Source organism: Pelecanus crispus, chromosome 1 (assembly GCF_030463565.1).
Source record: "Pelecanus crispus isolate bPelCri1 chromosome 1, bPelCri1.pri, whole genome shotgun sequence".
Classification (NCBI taxonomy): domain Eukaryota; kingdom Metazoa; phylum Chordata; class Aves; order Pelecaniformes; family Pelecanidae; genus Pelecanus; species Pelecanus crispus.
Window position 1 is genome coordinate 64262718 of NC_134643.1, and position 18610 is coordinate 64281327.

General features: G+C 38.4%; 1 protein-coding gene across 1 annotated transcript in view; it reads right to left on the bottom strand.

Moving 5' to 3' along the window:
- The window catches only part of MYBPC1 (myosin binding protein C1), a 48000-nt gene that overhangs the window by 23319 nt on the left and 6071 nt on the right, over positions 1 to 18610 (bottom strand). Inside the window, exons 6-17 of the mRNA XM_075706066.1 lie at positions 18162 to 18279; positions 16818 to 16869; positions 15165 to 15221; positions 11437 to 11603; positions 9800 to 9932; positions 7992 to 8116; positions 6798 to 6903; positions 6325 to 6491; positions 4608 to 4770; positions 3242 to 3348; positions 1876 to 2009; positions 287 to 443 (exon numbers count right to left, since the gene is read on the bottom strand). Coding sequence (XP_075562181.1) covers positions 287 to 443; positions 1876 to 2009; positions 3242 to 3348; positions 4608 to 4770; positions 6325 to 6491; positions 6798 to 6903; positions 7992 to 8116; positions 9800 to 9932; positions 11437 to 11603; positions 15165 to 15221; positions 16818 to 16869; positions 18162 to 18279 — 1486 coding nt within the window. The remainder of the gene's footprint in view (positions 1 to 286; positions 444 to 1875; positions 2010 to 3241; positions 3349 to 4607; positions 4771 to 6324; positions 6492 to 6797; positions 6904 to 7991; positions 8117 to 9799; positions 9933 to 11436; positions 11604 to 15164; positions 15222 to 16817; positions 16870 to 18161; positions 18280 to 18610) is intronic.

Sequence of the window (18610 nt, forward strand, 5' to 3'; positions counted from 1 at the left end):
ATCCCATGCTAAGCTCCTCTGTCTTTCAGTAACACTGGGCTGTAGTATCCTTGCACCTCAATTCCACATCTGGAAATGAGGAAAAAAAGGGAAATGGAAGTTTTCTGAGAATCTACAACAGTTCGGTAGCTAGGGAGGACAGCATCTACATGAGAGACCCTTCAGTTAGCGGAAGAAGAATTTGTCTGTTGTTGGGGTGCAGAAAAGTAGGGTTCTTCAAGGAGCGTTTATTGAAAAGTACAGTGATAAAAGACATGGCTCATGTGCACTGTTCCATGTGACTTACCAACTACTTTAATGTTGATTAGAGCTGTGTCCTCTCCAGCCTCATTCTTTAATGTTATTCTGAAAGGACCTGAATCTTCCCTCTCAGCTGTATCAATGACCAGACAGCTGCTGTCTGGGTATGTTTCTGCCCGTATTCTTCCACTGTCTGTGAGCCACTAGGAATCAAAGTAAGCAGAGGGAAAAGTCATATTTTCTGGATTTGAGAATCAAAATGCTCAAAAATCAAAATCCAAATGTAGTACCAGTAATTCATTCAGTTTAAAGGTCAGAGTGATTGTAATGGTCAGTCATTTGTCCTCACAGATTTCAAATGCTGGCAGATATTTTGGAGCAAGAGCTCTCCTAGAATAACTTCTTATTTGGACAAGTCCATGGTGGTGATACTACAATTAATATTTGAAAAATAGTTGTCGTGGTTTAACCCCAGTTGGCAACTAAGCACCACACAGCCGCTTGCTCACCCTCCCCCGCCAATGGGACGGGGGAGAGAATCAGGGAAAAAAAGGTAAAACCCATGGGTTGAGATAAAGGCAGTTTAATAGGACAGCAGAGGAAGAGAAAGTAATAACAATAACAATAACAACAATAATAATAATAATGATAAAATAATATACAAAGCAAGTGATGCACAATGCAATTGCTCACCACCCACTGACCAATGCCCAGCTGGTTCCCGAGCAGCGATCGCTGCCCCCCGGCCAACTACCCCCAGTTTATATACTGAGCATGACATCATACGGTATGGAATAGCCCTTTGGTCAGTTTGGGTCAGCCATCCTGGCTGTGGTCCCTCCCAGCTTCTTGTGCACCTGGCAGAGCATGGGAAGCTGAAAAGTCCTTGCCTAGTATAAACACTACTTAGGAGCAAATAAAACATCAGTGTGTTATCAACATTATTCTTACACTAAATCCAAAACACAGCACTATGCCAGCTACTAGGAAGAAAATTAACTCTATCCCAGCTGAAACCAGGACAATAGTAGTCAGAGATTTGACCAGATAGGTCTGACAAATCCAGTAATAATAGCATGTTCCAGCTTCCATATACCACAATGAAAATTTAAATGTGGAAGATGTCTTTTTGGTATTACACAGTCAAGGATTGATCTGTGCAAAGTTTTGCATTAAGACATCAGATGCAAGATGCCAATTGCCCAGCCTATTGTTTCATTTGAGACTTGACACTCCATCATAATTTATCATTTGTTTTCCAAAACTGTACCATGGCTTCCTGTCAAAACCTGGCAGCCATTCTGAGCAGTATGTACAGCACAAGTAGCCATTTGGTAGATTTTCACTAGTTTTCTTCTGCATCTCCTATGATCCTCTCCTTTACAATTTATTTATAGCAAAACCATATTTTTTTCCTTCATTAATTTCAGCCTTTCCTCAAAAAGACCCAAAAGATACTAAATAATATTTATCCATTTTACCCTTTGTTTTTGAGCAAGGAGAGTTTTTTAGGTAAAATGCATCTCCTTCTTATTTTCTGCCATTAAGATCAATGTCTTCACAAGGCTAAAGGTCATTTTTTTGAAGTAAAGGGCCCCTTGTTAAGCTAAACAAATGTGTATAATGACAACGTACCTTGTCCCCTTTACTCCACATGACTTTTGGAGTTGGCTCGCCAGTGATGGGGATCTCAAGTCGCAGTTTGCTTCCTGCCACTACTGTCACAGTGTTACCTTCCCCAAGACCATCCAGGTGGAGTTTAGGAGGATCTGAAAAAGGAGAGATTATCCAAATTTGCTATGCGGCTGCCACTCTGAGAATTCAGTGACCTGGCACAAGTCTGCAACATAGAGAAATATGCTCGATGTTTTGTATTTTCCCTGTATTTTGGTATTTTGAGTCAACGGATTTTTTGTTTGGAAGAAAATTTGTGAAGAAATTTTTTTGAAGAAAATTGTTGTCTCATGAAAAATAAATCATAGCACCATAGAAATGTTGGAATAGGATCATTTAAAAAACAAAATCTGTCATTCTGAGGCAGAATTATGCATACTTAGGTAACTTCTGAGAGAGACTTCCTCTAAGTGACTCTTGAGCATTTCCATTGCAGGCTCTCTTTAACACTTGGAGTTATCACCCTTCGGACATCGCTGTGCTTACAGTTTAAAAGTTTTCTTAACCCAAATCTCTTTTCTGAAAATGAAACGGTCACTTATTTTGTACCCCATGTGTCTGGAGAAAAACTGATGAATAACCTCTTAGAACTTCTTTTAATGTATTGGAAGATTATATCTGTGACCATACACTCCAGTACCCATTCCCTCTTCATTCTCCCTAAAGCTTTCTAACACAGATATCCCACTTCTTTCAGCTTCAATCACAAACCATATTTTCTAAAACTTTGGGCATTTATATTGCTCTCCTTTTGACTTCCAAGCCACTGGTTGCAGTTAAAAGCCAGTGAGGTATCATTGTGGGAAGAGTCAATGCCTTGTTTTAGTTTTGTTTGAATGACTGGGATCATTAAGAAGCCTTCTGTTTTGCTGAGTGAATAAAAACTGACCAGAAAAATTTCACTCTCTAGATATCATTTGATGTATTTAGGGAATATGTACCTACTTTTCTAATCTTTTACCAAAATAAATCACATTTTGAAATGTCAGCAAGCCAATTCTTCAAAGACGACAACACTGTATATCTGATAAGAGGAGAGCAACAGGTGTTTTACACAAACTCTTAGTAGTGGTTTAGGTTTAGGAATTCAACATCAAGAAGCCTTCCCTGGGAGCTCCCCCAGGCTTGTAAACTGTGAGCAGATCCTGAGCACAGGCAAAGCATGCTCTGACTAGCTCACACTTTACCAAAGCAGCCGCAATGTTTTCTGTGGTAGATGCCTGCTCAGAAACAAACAGACTGTAATCAATGATATTTCACATTGCTTTTGATTTCCAAAGGTCAGAGAAAGAGATGTTACATATAAGTCATTGTGCTATATACTTACCCACAACATGTACTTTGCATGGAATATTAATATTATAGGCATCTGGTACAAACATGTATTCACCCTCATCATCAACAGCAGCACTTGCTATAACAAATCTGTGGATTCTGTAAAAAATTGAAAAAGAAATCGATGTAAATTATTTTTAAAGACTGCTTGAAGCTATAAGGAAAAATCTGAAAAGTTTAGGAGATCTATGCAAGTGTAAAATTACTGACTAAAAATCCTTTGCTGGTTGCTTAGTGGTATTTTAGCTGGTTAAATACTTTGTGATTTGTATAAAATATTATTGAAACAACCACCAAATAATGTAACCAATTCTAATATTTTTGTTTGAACACAGCAGTAGAAAAATACAGGAGTGTAATCTTGACACAGGGATTTTTTGCTGCTGCCATTAGATTGTAATTTGGTTGTTCAAGAAGAAATCTTTAGGTGATCCCATTGTGAGATTATTCTGACTTTTGTTAGACCATCTTTGTGACAGGATCCAATCTACTATTTGTTTGCCAGAATAAAGACACGGGTGAGCAAAGCATGTGCTGCTCTTATTACCTGACTGTATCTTCCAGTATGATGATATTTTTGCTGTCCTATCACCTGCTGTGGCTAAGCTTTGATCGAGGTAGGACTCACCTCTCTGCCCTTTGCTCCCCTTTCCCTCACCTCACCCTATAGGCCTACGTGGGTCGTGGGGAGGTCCTTCATCTTATGTCAATCCAAGGGGTCATTGCACAGCTGGCACTTGTCCCTTACTGTGACTTAGCAAGCGTTATGGAATCAATGCAAACATTTCATAACCTGTTTAGGAGCATCTTCACAAGTGCAGTTCCCAGCTGTATGAATGGTCTGCTAAGCCGAAGTGAAGAGGATGTAGTTAAAGGTAGGACCTGGTTTTGTGGGGTTTTTTTAAACTGACAAACTTTCCATGAAAAAGGATGGATTATAAATGCAAAGGGACCTGATATGTCCAACACTTTGCATAGGCAGAGATACATGGTCTGAGCTGACACAAACGGAAGCTACCAGAAAAACAGACATTTAAAAGCTGTGTATTTTTAATAATGTCTAATGATTATTTTACCTTACTACTTAATATCTTATACTAACAACAACAGCAATGTCAAGAAAAATTAATAGCTTGAATTTAGATGGATCAAGCATTTGATTATTGTCCTCCACAGCCAAAAGACACAAGATGAAAGGAGGCAAGGAGACATGGCTTTTATGATGATAAAAATAAATATGCTTGAGGCATAGAGGTTAGGCTTGATTACCAGGTAATTTTCAGTGAAGTAACCCACATATTGGCACATCTCTACACTGTCATTCCATCAAAAGTCAAGGCAATACACAACAGGCTTACCTTCCTTTGTGATAAAGCTTTACACGGTCACTAGCTTCAACCAGTTGCCCATTTTTGTACCATTTCCCTTCCACATTCTCAGATATCTCACACTTCAGGTGAATTTCCTGTCCAAGCCTCACAGTCTGGTCTTCTAGTGCAAGTGATATCTTCAGTGGTCTCACTTAGGAAAACAGAAGCAGAGTTATCAATGCTAATATCAAACAATAGCTCATGATTCTGTCACAGAGCTGCTACTAGCCATCACCATAGTCTTCAAATCAGAAAAATGCCTCCAATAATAAAGTTCAGAAGTCCAAATACCATAATATGTACATGTAAGCTACATAAGTTAACCTCTTTTCATGTAGTCTGATGCCTTAGAAAGGGTGATCCAAAATACCCATGCCCCAACTGGGGAAACTCTATGAATATTGCCAGTAGAAGAACTGAGCCCAGGAGCACAATTTGAATACTGTCCCCTCCCTGGTGTTTAGGTGCTAGAGGTAGGGTGTTTCTATCCCCCAGAACCCAGCAAGAAGTGAAAGACCTGCGTCCCCAGACCTATGCACTGGAAGGGATTACAACCCACCTTTCCTGTGATCTAACAGTGATCTAACTGCTCTCATGGCTCTCCCAGCTGATCCAAGATAATTTGGAGACTTACCAAAGTATTTAATCACAAGTGGGGACTGTAATTCTCAACCGGTTTTGTCAGGCTGTAAGGAAAGACTGACTGGCCAGTAAGCTTCACTTCATACACTACTTGTTCTCATGTTTGCTAAGCTGCCTTACCTCACTCTACAAATCGCTGCAGGTATTACTAACTTTTGTAAAACTTGAGTCTGAGAACTGGTGCCCCAGTTCACTTCCACTTTCTGGAAGATTAGATGCTGTAGACCAAAGTCCAGGCTGAACACACACGTGTATGCAATAAATATCCCTGACTGTAATCTGGCATAGGAAACAAAGAGTGATGGGAAAGGCAGCATTTTATAGAAAGCCAGTTGGAAAATCATCAGAAGAAGTTGCATGAAAGGAAAGATGTCGGAGCTCAATAGCCATGGAGGATAATTTCCAACTGGATAATAGAACAGCATGAATTGGTCATGCTTAAGATGCCAATTTGTACAAAATAGCCAAAAGCGGTGTAAGTCTTAAGAATCCGTGTATGTTTATGCATAACGTATGATAACTTCAGAGGATGGGCACATACATTTCACTGAAACCCACAGGCTTTTTAAAGAGATATTGCACAAACAATACTGAGGGAGCTGCATAGTCATGTGTTTGTGCCTATGAGTTCAGGTCAGGTGATCTGATGCCTGTTAACAGTATGCCTAGGTATAAAACTGCTTATTTTTTCCAACATACTTTTCTTCTGGTTTTGGCTAAAAAGCCTTGGTTTGGCATTCCTGTGAAAACCTGAAAGGATTAAATAAAAGCAGATACTTCCCCTGAAAATTTCACTTTGTTGACCTATTATATCTTTGGATGGATAGCTTTGTTTTCCATCTTAACAGAGTGACAGAAAGTTTTCAAGCAGAACTAGTTCATTGCCAGTTACTGCAAATGGCATCTAAAAGAAAGTCAACTGTTCTGGAGATTTGCGGCAAAGAAATTGGTAAGGAAGTTAAGCGTCCCTTTAAACCCCCAGGAAAATGCAAGCAAATTATTTATACCTGTAAGCTAGTAAACCATGACATATGAATTCAAGAGCAAGATGGATGATGCTTACAATCAACTGAAAGCTTAGCTTCTGAGTGGCCTCCAGTTGTCATTACTGAGTAAGTTGCATTGTCATTTTTTGCAGCTTCCTCTATGATCAAAGTGTGTTTTTTACCCTCAACCTTGATCCGATACCGAGATTTGGGTTCATTGGTAAGTTCTACACCATTCTTAAACCTAATGGAAAACAAAGAATCATTATTTTTCCAGCAGAAGTCCTGTGTAAATAAGACTCCCATAGACTGAAACTTCCAGAGAAGACTTTTAAGACTTAAGGCACAAGAAAAGGTTAAACAAACCCATCCAGGAATGTGTAAGGATATTTCTGCTGTTGCTACATTTTTGAATAATGTTTTCTTGAGGTTTTCTTACCAATCTTCAGGATCACTGGTATGGAAAAAGCTGTCCAAATTTTTGCCTACAATGAAAGTATTCTGGGTTTTATTCTCAAGGAAAACAGTATCTGTTCAAGTTGTGGCTTACCATTTCACATTTGCATCATCCTCAGACACTTCACAGCTCAGTTCTACTCGTTCACCAACATAGGTATTGGTATCCTCCAGGCCTTTGGTCACCAAAATTGGAGGATCTTTGGAAAGAGACAATTACAGATTTACAATCTGAGAGAGAAAACTAAGTGAAAGAAATTTTCAAAATCATGCTATAGAAAATGATACTACTTGAAAATTCTAGTATCAGTCTCAGTGCGGCTTTTTCTGCCTTAAATCAGTAAAGCAATTGCTCATTAAGATGCTAGTACAAAATGTGCTAAATAAAAAAAAAAAAATCTGTTCAGATCAATACCTGCCTTGCATCCCTTTTTATTGACAGTTTGTTCAGGCAGGTTGGCATTCGAAGCTGACATTCCCCTCTTGCCTCCCACAGATTCCTCTCATAAAGCTGCGTTTTCATTAGGTGCTATAGCCCATTATGCACAATAAGATGACCCAATGACATAATGTCATGCCCTTATTGGTTTAACCCATTCCTGCTGTCAAAAGTCAAGTTTATTTAATATCAGGAGATAGTACAACAGTTAACCTGTGATATTTATAGGGGCAATGGGCTCCATTATTTTAAATAGCTTTCTGAAATATTTTGGTTTTTTTCTCTCACTTACATTTTCTTTTTCTGTTTGTTGTGCATGTGTGAGTAATGCCATGAATATTATCAGTAAGACTATCAACACTATGGGAACAGAAAGGGTGAAGAAATGGCCACCCATTCATAGTTTTTGATACAGTCTTCCCATAAACCTGTGAGATGGAGTGAAAACTAACTGCTAGAAAGCCTGATCTGAGGGTACTTGAAACAGATCAGTTGGACCAAGAGTATCAGGGTCATCAGGTACCTAAGTGTGGTGTTAGGGAAAGCTAATGCTATGACAGATGAGTCTCCAAAATGGCTTTAAAACTGTGAAGGGGACCACAGCCCCCCTAGATCCCAATGCACAGTATGAAATCAACCATATCCCCATTTCAGGGTTTTCACTAAATTACTAAATACAGGATGAGGGAAAAAATGGTCAGGGATCACCGAAATACAAAGTGATCCTAAGGGCTGCTGATACAAATACAAAAATATACTGAACCAGATCCTCCCTGTTAGTTTCTGTTGCATCCAAAGAAGCCACACCAATTTACAACAGGTGAAACAGGAGCAAGCTGATGTAGTTACCTCTCACAAACAGTTCTGTGGAGCATTTCTCATCACCAGCTGTTACATGATAGCGAGCATCATCTGTCATCGTACAATTATTGATGAATAAAATTCGCTGGTTACCTTTGTGCTCAAAAATGTATCTGTTTGAACAGGAATGCAGCAAAGATACATTAGCAAAACTGCTGGACTCCTTTTGTTTTACAGAAAGCACTTTAGGGATTATTAGAGGTGAAAATCCTGGTTTTTACATAGAACTGGAAAAAATTGTCCTGGGAAGCAATTTCCAAGATTCAACAGAACTATCATAGACTTTTTAGCAAAAAGAGCTATGGTGTAGAGTGGCAATGGGCATCTTCTGGCTTGTTCCAAAATCCCAGGCTTGGGTGATATGAAAAAATAAAAAAAATGAGCAGGCTCTGAAGGATGGCAAATAAAATGGAGTCTGAAACTCTAGATGAGTAAAGATGAAAATAACCAGTAACAGGACACCATCCTCATTCCAACACTCTTAACATTTTTGTGAAGTATAGTAATAGCCAAAGTTAAGAAGTTAATATTATTGGTAGGCCAGATGGCACAAGAGATCAGTAATGGGATATGGGGTTTTGGTAATGGGATATGGAGCCTTTCACCTTTATGTCGCCAGTTTAGATCTGCTCCAGGTTTGTAATGACCAAAGCTCATTAGCATCTGACAGCTGCTTCAGCAGCCTGAAAGAAATGCACTGGAGCATTCAATCCAGGTCTTTCTACTGGAGAGGTATCCATACACCACAGCTGCCTGCAAAACAGTTCTGAACTGCTCATGCCAGATACAGGAGCTAAAGAAAACGTACCGTCTTTATTATGCATTTTTTGTCAACTATGAATATTAATTGAAATTAATTGACTTTAATTGACTTAATTACTTTTGCAGCAACAGAATGAAGGAAATCTGCCCATTCTCTGTAAGAGGGCTTTTGCTAATTACTGTATTTTCACAGGGCCAGAGGAGAAAGCTAGCTGCTGGGATTTTGTGCTGCTGAGCAACATTTGAGGGACATTACATTGTTGTGCATTACTGGTTGCACATTGTTATTCCTAGCTGTGCCTGACTGTGGAATGGGATTTTCTGCACTGGGTGGTAAGAGCTGGTTGTGCCCACAGCAGGAACTGGGCTCAACTTCCAGCCATTGTTCTACCTGTACTCAAGTGTCTGCACCTGAAAAGCTACTTCTTCTAGATAAAGCCAGAGAGTAAACCAAGTGTGATTGGTTTATGCAGGTGATACAGATGATGAAGAAGCTTGGGTACACTAGACCTGTTGCACATGACTGAGGTCACTTTAAGCTAATGCAGGTTGCTGACTTCAGTGTGAGTATTAACTGGGTAGTGGAAGGTGAGACAAACCTCACTCCCCTTCCCTCAGGTGGTTTATGACCCAGGTGGGTAAGTATGTGATGTTAAACATCTCTCCTCTTAGCAACCAACTACTGTAGAAAGATTCTAACCTCTTCAGACATAGTACTGAGGACAAGAGATTTATTTACTCACAGTGCTTCCCGATTTTTTAAAAATTACCAAGTAGGTATCGCTCCATGTTTTGTTGAGGATCTTTAATTCTTTTGTCTTGAGGCAAAGGAGCAAATCTGCATTAACATTTAGCATACAGTGGACTTTTCTGGGTCATGAGCAAGACAACATCATTTGCATACTTTTCACGTATAATGAAATTCAGAAATAAAATTGGTGCAACCTGAGCAAAGAGACAGACCTATGCAACACACTTGTCAAGGAAGTACATGTGTACCCATGTTATTGCTTACATACAATAAAACCACTTACTTTGCACTTGGTCGTATTTCTTGGCCATTTTTATACCACTTGAGTTCCACTGTTGGATCTGCTAGCTCCACCATGAATCTTACTTTACCTCCTTTGTCCACCTGATATGCAGGATCAAGACCTTTGGAAAAAGCTGTTGTGGAAGCCAAGTGTTATTATACAAAAAGATCAAAAAACAAGTAAGAATATGAATGCTGAAATGCCATTGCATAAATCTCATCAAAGCTGTCAGAATATGTGCGCACAATGTTATGCATCACTCTATATTCTTAGGCTAGTCCACATGAATCAGTTTGTTTTCTAGAAACATTAGAATAAGAGCAAAGCTATGCAGATCTGATTATCCTGACCAAGTTCAAGCTATTATCTCTTCATGACTTTGCAGTGTGACTGTATTCTGAATAGGATTGGGTAGACGTAGCTTTGACAGCTCGCTGAGAAGTGCTATGTCAGAATAAAATGGTATACAGCTGGTGCCATGGAGTCATTTACAATGAATCTGTTACAAAGGACTTCTCTATTAGCACCGCCAATCAAGTTAACAGGGAATTTTAAGCTAAAACTCTTATTGAGCTTCCCACTATCAGAATGAACACATTCGTTTGTCAAAAAGCCAAATCAGCTTTCCTGATTCTTTCTGTAGGTTGCAAGGTGTACATTGCAGTTCCTCTTGTGATAAATGTTACATTTGCAAAACATTTGCGAAAAGATTTGAGTGGCTCAGCCAAAGCCCATTGACTCCATTTCTCTCTCCCTCAACTGTGTCCAGAATCAGATATACCCGCAAATGAAAAATATAAATAAAAATTAATGTATAGTAACATAACACATGTTATGATGTGAGGTAATGTATGAGGAGAGAGGATATACCAGGCAGCTGGATTACAGCTGAATTTGTGGAGGATTTCACCTACACAAAAGGGACTCCTCCAGGAAACCAGTAGAAGAGCAGATGTATATATTGCATCCAGTTCTGAAGTGCTCTCCAACAAGCAAATGCCACAACAGTATAATGGATAGTGTGTTGTATTTCTATATCTCTGAGTGTGTATACATATTATGCAACATTTATATGTATTTTATATACACACATATATATATACATACATATAAACACATATCTATGTTTACGTATGTATTACACCGCTCATACTATTCAGTAGGGTAGATGGGGAAAGACAGGCCTGAATGTCCTCGCCCAATGCAGGGTGAGGGTTTTTTAGTACAGCTGGGATTTTGGAGGAATGTCAGATTAAGTGCAAAATGAAATTACAAAAAGCAAACAATGTGTTTGGAGTGACTCTATTTTACAGAAGAAGATATTAAGTGATAACACAAGGTCTAATTTCCATACTGTTTAATCAGGTAACACCTTTCCACACAACTGGGGGACTTTGTTCCAGCTAGAACTACCATCTGGCTAAGAGGGAGGGACGCTTTTGGTAAGCACTGAATGGGATAGTGTGTATACACTAACCACAGTGGACCAAAGCCTTCTTTTGATTAACTCCTTGCAGTAGTAAGGCTTGAGTTGTAGTGTGCAAGTCCCCTTACATGGAAGTGAAGCAAGTTTGGTTTTTTAAGGTGGACGCTCAGGCTTGACTGCTGAATGTAAGAATATTCTGCCTTATCCATACCTGCGCTCTTCTTCACTTCCCTGCGCATGCGCTTCAGACGCTTTAACATGCCTCTCAGGTCAGTGATACCATACTGAAAAGCAATCTTCTCATATTCACTGGGATTCGCATTCTTCAGGAGCTCCCACACATCTACCTCAGGTTCTTCCTCTTGCGGTTTAATCTCCCTGACAGTAGCAAAATAAAATTATGGGAGAAAAGTTAGCGAGACTTTATCACACCATAAAAAAAAGGTGAAGCTGCATCTATGGTGAGGTTAGAAATGTTTTGATCAAAATTTGAAGGCCGCCATCATATTTTTTTATTTCACTCAGTACAAGTGTAATAGCTCAGAATGACATTCACACCTTACTTTACACTTCTTCAAGGCCAAATTTGGATATAAGTTTTAACTTGGCCTTTTCTGATGTAATCAGTTATGAGAGTTTTTATATTGCTTCACTATTTAAAAAAAAAATACAGTTTGAAAATTTAGTACTATAATAGCATATGGTCTAATCTCAGTCAGATCAGTTTTATCTGTTGTAACTTGAGTGGAATCAGTTACAATTTATGATGGCACCACTGAGATCTGTCTAATCCGTACATTTCATAATTATATAAAAATGCTTTCAAACCCTGAGTCCCTGTAACTGCTACTAGGGTGACCAGTGAAAGGACATTGAAATCCGAAGGAATCTGGCTCTGTTTATAGTTACACCAGTGCTTCTCAGAGTTACTTAAAGTTGGCATATGGATAGGAACTGGAGATTTCCACACCAGCTTGGACTTGCAAGATGGATCTTTTGGCTTCCATGGTTATCTCAGTCTTAAGAGCAGGGTTTTCAGAGGCCTGTGTGAATAGCATCACCTTTATACAGAAGTTTCAATACCGTATTAACTCTCTGCAACTCCAGGCTAAGACAACCAATAAATAGAAGTATAATTATTTTCACAATGGCAGCCATTACATGAGAGAGCAATGGAAGCATCCTAAACAAAATGATAATTTGTGAGATTATCACAATTAGCTCAAAAAAGTGAACTGTGAGAACAATCCGGGAATTGGAGCAGAAATCTAGATATTTTTTCCTATAAACTCATTAGGATCAGACCAGGATCATTCTGATTTGATCTAGTTGGTCTAATGAAATCAGTAATTTTGAGAACAAACCAAGAAAATAAACATTTGAGAAATAAAAAAAGACTGAGCTTTAGAATGAGACACTGTTAGAGCTGAGCTCTATCAAGTCTGACAGAATTTTCTTTAACATATACAGAAATAGCACTGGGAGGTCCCTGAGAATCTCTGCATGGTTGGATGAGGAAGCATGGAAAACCATTTTGGTGTTTAATCCGTGAGGTTTATTCATTTTTATAATATGCCAGTGTTATTTTAAAAAGCAAAAAATCTGCTTACTGAGGAGTCTTTGAAATACTTACATTATTATCTTAGAATTATTGTTAGACAGTCTCAGGTATGTAATTTTACATTTTGTTCCTTTTACTTTTATCTGTGCTCATGCTTTCTGGAGGGTGACCATGTACAGCAAACACTGGCATTTCAGTGAGATTCCTTCTGTATGGTGGCAAGTCGAGATCAGCTTGCAAACATATGTAAAAGCTGACACATCCCATGGGGTAGCATTCTCCTCTCCCAGGGCTGGCCACTTGCCATGCAATGCCTGTCCATGCCAAGGAGAGGTACACTCCATGGGAATAGAGATAATGTACCCCTTTAAATCAGGCAGTAGTTGAGAATAAGGATCAGTTAGAGTATCCTGATTTTCAACCAGCTTGAAATAATTAATTCCAGGCTCTTTTTCCTCTTGCGTAACTGGAGAACAAATTATGACACTTAGAGCAAACTGACTTTGTTCTGAGACCACAATTGTTTCTGCTGTGGGTAGTGGGCAAACAATGCTTCGCATTTCTTAAGCAGATTGACCTCTTTACAAAATTGTTTTTAGATCTTTTCCCTGAAAATGTGCATTTCGTTGAAAGATGTACTTTTAAAAAAGAAAGGACCTAAATGTTTGAGTGTTTTTGAGATCTTGTGCCTTTTGGAATTTCGTGCTGTTACCGATCCATTGCATTGATGAAGCTTAACCAGTCACAGAGTGGCTTACTGAGAAAAGAACTGGTTCGTCTTCCTGACAAACCAGCACGAAATTAGAAAATAGGCAGTACATAGATTCTATGCATTTAGGTTTTTTTTTTTTAAAAACATGTTTCAAGTATTATGCACCACAGGTGAAAAGTTCTAGCTCTTTTCTTGATAATATAACAATACAAAAGAGAAGGAATGCACCTGCAACATTGCTTCTTGAAAAAATTGAAATGAAAATATGTATTTGTCCTCATAAAAATGGATATTTATATCCATGCTGGGGCTTAATTAGCAATCTTATTCAATTAAGCTCAGAAGTATGAGGTTGCATTTCAGTGCCTGAAGCAAGGTGATGAACTGATTTGACCAATATCAAATAATGGTGTCTAAAACCGAGAAGTTTGCTTTGCCCATTAACCACATGACAGGTACACTATGTTTATATGGCTATACAGTATTTATCTTACTAAACATGCAATTTACTTGTTAGTGAAGTGATAATGACTCTTAAATCACATTTCTCTTTCCGCAAAAACACCAAGACGTCTTACATGCAACTCTCATGTTGCTAATAAAACACTGCACAGGCAGTCATGAGAACTGTCATAGTAAATTGTATTAGTATAATAAAAAGTCAAACTGAAGATCCTAATTAGGGATGAGAAGATTAAAAAACCAAAGACCTGGTGGATTTGAATTGGTTCAGGTAACTCTTTCACTGCCTACTTTTACCTTCAGGCTTTCCTGTTTGCTTTAGTTGCTTAAATACTATCACACCATCATAGCCCATGAGCCCATCATGAACTTTTTATGTAATTAATACTGCATATTGGGTTTTTCTCTTTCAGAGTAAGTGGTAAATGAAGTAAAGGATCTAGTTCCTTTTCCAATTCTCTATGGTCAGTTGCCATTGATTTCCATGACATATAAAATTTCTGTGGTAAAGTTAAAAAAAAATGACAAATTAATTATCTTGTCTTAACCTGTTAGAAGGCTAAACTGGGTTTAAGTTCTGAAATAGCTAGAGGCATAACTATCATAACACCAGATTTTCAAGGCAAACCAGAGAAACACATGCCCAAGTTTTTCTCCATCACAGCATTTAAGTTGAATAAAACACCACTGAACATTTGTGTGTACATATTGAAACAGAAAGCTGCAAAGAATTAATACCAATGTCTATGGTTTGAAAGCATGAGCTATGATTTTTCATATCAGCATGCTTAGAAAATCAAATTAAGATGTACCCAAAGAGGTAAATTTAACCCTTGCAGTTTTTTACTCTTGCACCAGACTCAATTTTCTGAACTGCTCATCCCTGTGTAGGAAATTCTCCCCCTCTACCTTCCATGCAAACACAAAAAGAAATAGCAAGTAAACTAAATGTTATTGGCCTCTTTAGGTTGTGGCTCACTTTTTTCCCAGTGCACTCAAATCTGAGGTTTCTTTTCTGCACACTTAAAAGTACAGTTAACTGAACACTTGCATATCATACTATGAGAATTATAGTTAGAAACATTGAAAAAAATGAAAGGTCAGAATATTCTTAAGAAGTTATTAATGCTACACCTGACTTTTTCTGTGTGCGAACCTAATGGTTTGCAATCCACACCTGCTCACTGCATCACTTGGTTCTCACCTACGTTTCAGGAGACCACTAAAGTCAAGTTCTCCTGCATCGTCTTGTCCATCACCGCTGTTATTAATAGAAAAAGATCAGATCTTTGTTTAATACAGGAAGACTTAGACAACACACATTGCAAACGCTCTACATGTCTCATATACTCAACACTGTCCAGACACACAAATAATGGTATAAAATCAACACAAACTTGTATTCTTTTTCACACGAATTATGTTTCCTTAGGCACTTGTGAAAAATAACACAAAGGTTTGTATTGCTTGTTATTATACTTTGATGACAAATTTTTGTAACTGCATACATAAATTTGCCAAGATTTGTGTTAGATTTCAGTAACACAAATAAATGTGAGCTAGTCAAGACAACAAGCTTTGTTTTTCATTTCCATAGTGTGTGTGTATAAAAACAAAGGGCTTGTGCTGATCTTTTGCTATGAATGTAAAACAAACATTTGCATTGCTGGGTGGCGCTTTTAACAATGCATAGGTGGGTCAAATACTGATTGCAAAGCATTACACTTAAGATTTAACCTTCCTCTAAATGAAGGGAGAAATCACTTAAAAAAAGAAGAAACAGTATGTTGTAAATTTTTACAGCTAGAATCACAGTGCTGTGAAGGTGCATTTCTTTCTATAATGTGATCTTAAGCCTTAATACCTTATTGTAAAGCACATATAGACAAAATAAATGCCCTTAATATTTGTAAAAAGGGTGAAATCCTGCAAATGTCAAGTCAAATGATGCCAGTATTTCATCCCAGATTTTGTATGCAAGATATTACTTTAGAAAATCAGAAAATATTCAGATATCCTCATCTGCTTGGGCAGAATAGTTACTGCTTTTTTTAAAAAAAAATACGCTCAAGAAAGGAGTGTGCCTTGAATGTAATATCTTTTGCATTTACTCTTTAAATCAAATCCCTCTAAATAAAAGCAATTACTTCTGAATCACAGCTTTGCTTGTATGTGTAAATTAACAAAGTGCATTCATTTTCTGTTTGTAAAACATTTTCATTTTGAATACTTCTGTCCTTCTAAGACAATTTTCTCCATAAAATGTAAAGATGACATCTATATTGTTTTGAACTGCTATTTTATCACAAAGGTAACTAAGAAAGGAAAAGACTTCAGACACAATGCTGTATCTTATGGCCTCTGCAATATATTATTTGTAGTTCTTCTGTAACGATGGCCTTATGACACACTTTTTTACTGTAAGATAAAATAAAGCCAGATGCTATCCTCTTGAAATCAGTGTGAATTTTCTCTCTGCTTTTAATCTGTACAGGTTTGGGACCAGGAACTTACATATTGTAGCTGACAATTTTCAGGAAACATGTGGCAGAATATTTTAGTGAATTAACATACAATTTTACGACCTTCTAAAGAAACAGATATTTAGTTGCCTTATATATTCTGTCTTCCCTTAAAGCAATGACACTGTAATTTCACAGTATTTAATATCATATGTACTGTCTATGAGTTGTAACTTCATTCTAGCCACTACCAACTACCCTAAATCCCAATTCTTTAATCTTTATTTACAGAAAGTTTTTTTTAAATACTTGATACTTCTGTCTGCCAAGATTGTTGCAAGTTGCATGCTACCAGCATCCATTATTGAGGAGCTTCATAGGATCACTGAAGTTACCTTCTTTTGAAAGCAGATCTGATGTCAATGGATGGAACAACTTGGGAAGATTCTATGAAATAACAGTAATACAGGAATTAAAAACATAATTTGAAATTAATGTAATTTATGTAATTCATGTAATTTGGCATATGAAATTTGTTCAGTTTCCTGCTAAGTTACCACAGTTTGTGCTGCTCCTTTGGCTTTAAGTTCTGATAAGTGGAAAGCTGCTCAGTGTTAAGCTAAGTTTACTTCTGCATTTTCTCTGAACTACTTTCTGCAGTTCTGCATAGGATATCTGTCACTGTGATGTTTCTCTCTGACCCCCTTCCTGTCTATACACAGGCTCTGGCCTTTCTGTCTTCTCATTCCCTATGCTTTCTCTCCTGTTTGCATCTTGCACTTTCTCAGTACGCTCAGCATCCCAGGAAAGAGAAAATCTTCTCTACAGCTACAGACTCATGTTGGTTCTCGGGGCAAGGATGAATCCCCCTTGTGCGAATCACCCATTTGCGCCAGCCTGAATCAGATTACAAGGTTCTGATCCACAGCCAGTGAATGGATGCAGCCAGGCTGGCCCCCGCCTCGCTGCCCGCTGAACACACACACCTACCTATGCCCCTCAGGCTGTCAGTCAGCCATCAAATGTCCCCTTAACTGTGACTGGCTTCCCCTGACTGGCGAATGAACAGTCCGGTCTAGGCACATGCTTTATGAGGGTGAACAACTATTTTGTCCACTTGCTGCTGGCCCCGGCATTTTGGAGGGTGTCCATCTTTCTCAGCCTGATCGTGCAGGTGTGCCTGTGCTGTTGCGCTGGCAGAACTGCTTTCAAAGGGAAAGATAAGCCTGTGGGATAATGTTTGCCAGAGTAAGGCCTTTTATAACACAGAAGTAGACAAAGGTACGACTCTCCAGTGCTCTCCACATCATTGTGCTATTCTTTATTTTGATGAAGAGTGGAAGAAATAGCTTTCTGGAGTGTGATCATACCATGCCTGTGCAGGGTGCAAAGCACTGGCGAGCCATGACCACTCCACATCCCTTTGCTCAGATGCTGCCAGGTGAAGCCTCGCTCTCTGAATAGCCATAAGCCTAGCTCTCCGTCTTGCGTGCCAGAGCCTGATTTGAATTCATTACTAGTTTTAGCTGCCAGCTTTTCTGGATAAATGTCTCACATGTTCATGTATCCCAATGTTCATTTAAACAACAATTTACTCTAAGAAAATTCTCTGAGCTCTATGCTAAAAATGTTCACTTTAAGCAATACTTCATTTAAAGGTTCTGAACAAAATTAGGTGGCATTTCACGTTAAAAAAAAGAAATCTTTTTAAAGCTTTACAGACACAAGTGAAATCTTACCAGTGACTTCAAGGTCAAAAGAGCAACTATCAAACTTGTCCTTATAAGATACTTCACAGCGATAGTTCCCTGCAAAGTTTTCCTTAGCTTGAATGATATGCATCTCAAATGTGTGAATCTAAAAATCAAACATAACTGTTCATTAATGTGGGGGATACATTTGTACAAAGCAGAAGTTAAAAGATTAGTCTTTCAGACCTACACCAGGAGTAAGGAATAACTTGAATAAAGGGCTCTGGAAAGAATCTGGAACCCAGAAATGGCAACGGAAAACCTTCATTTCTCCACTACTTGTCCTGCGCTGAGAGAGCAGAAAAGTCTGCTTCTGCGCAGGGTCAGAGATCATCACTGAAATCTGCATGGGGAAGCCAGGGCTAGAATCCACTGCTCTTGAATTTCTACCTGTTGTCTTAAACTGATCTTTAAGCTCTCTTTGGAACTTTGCCCCG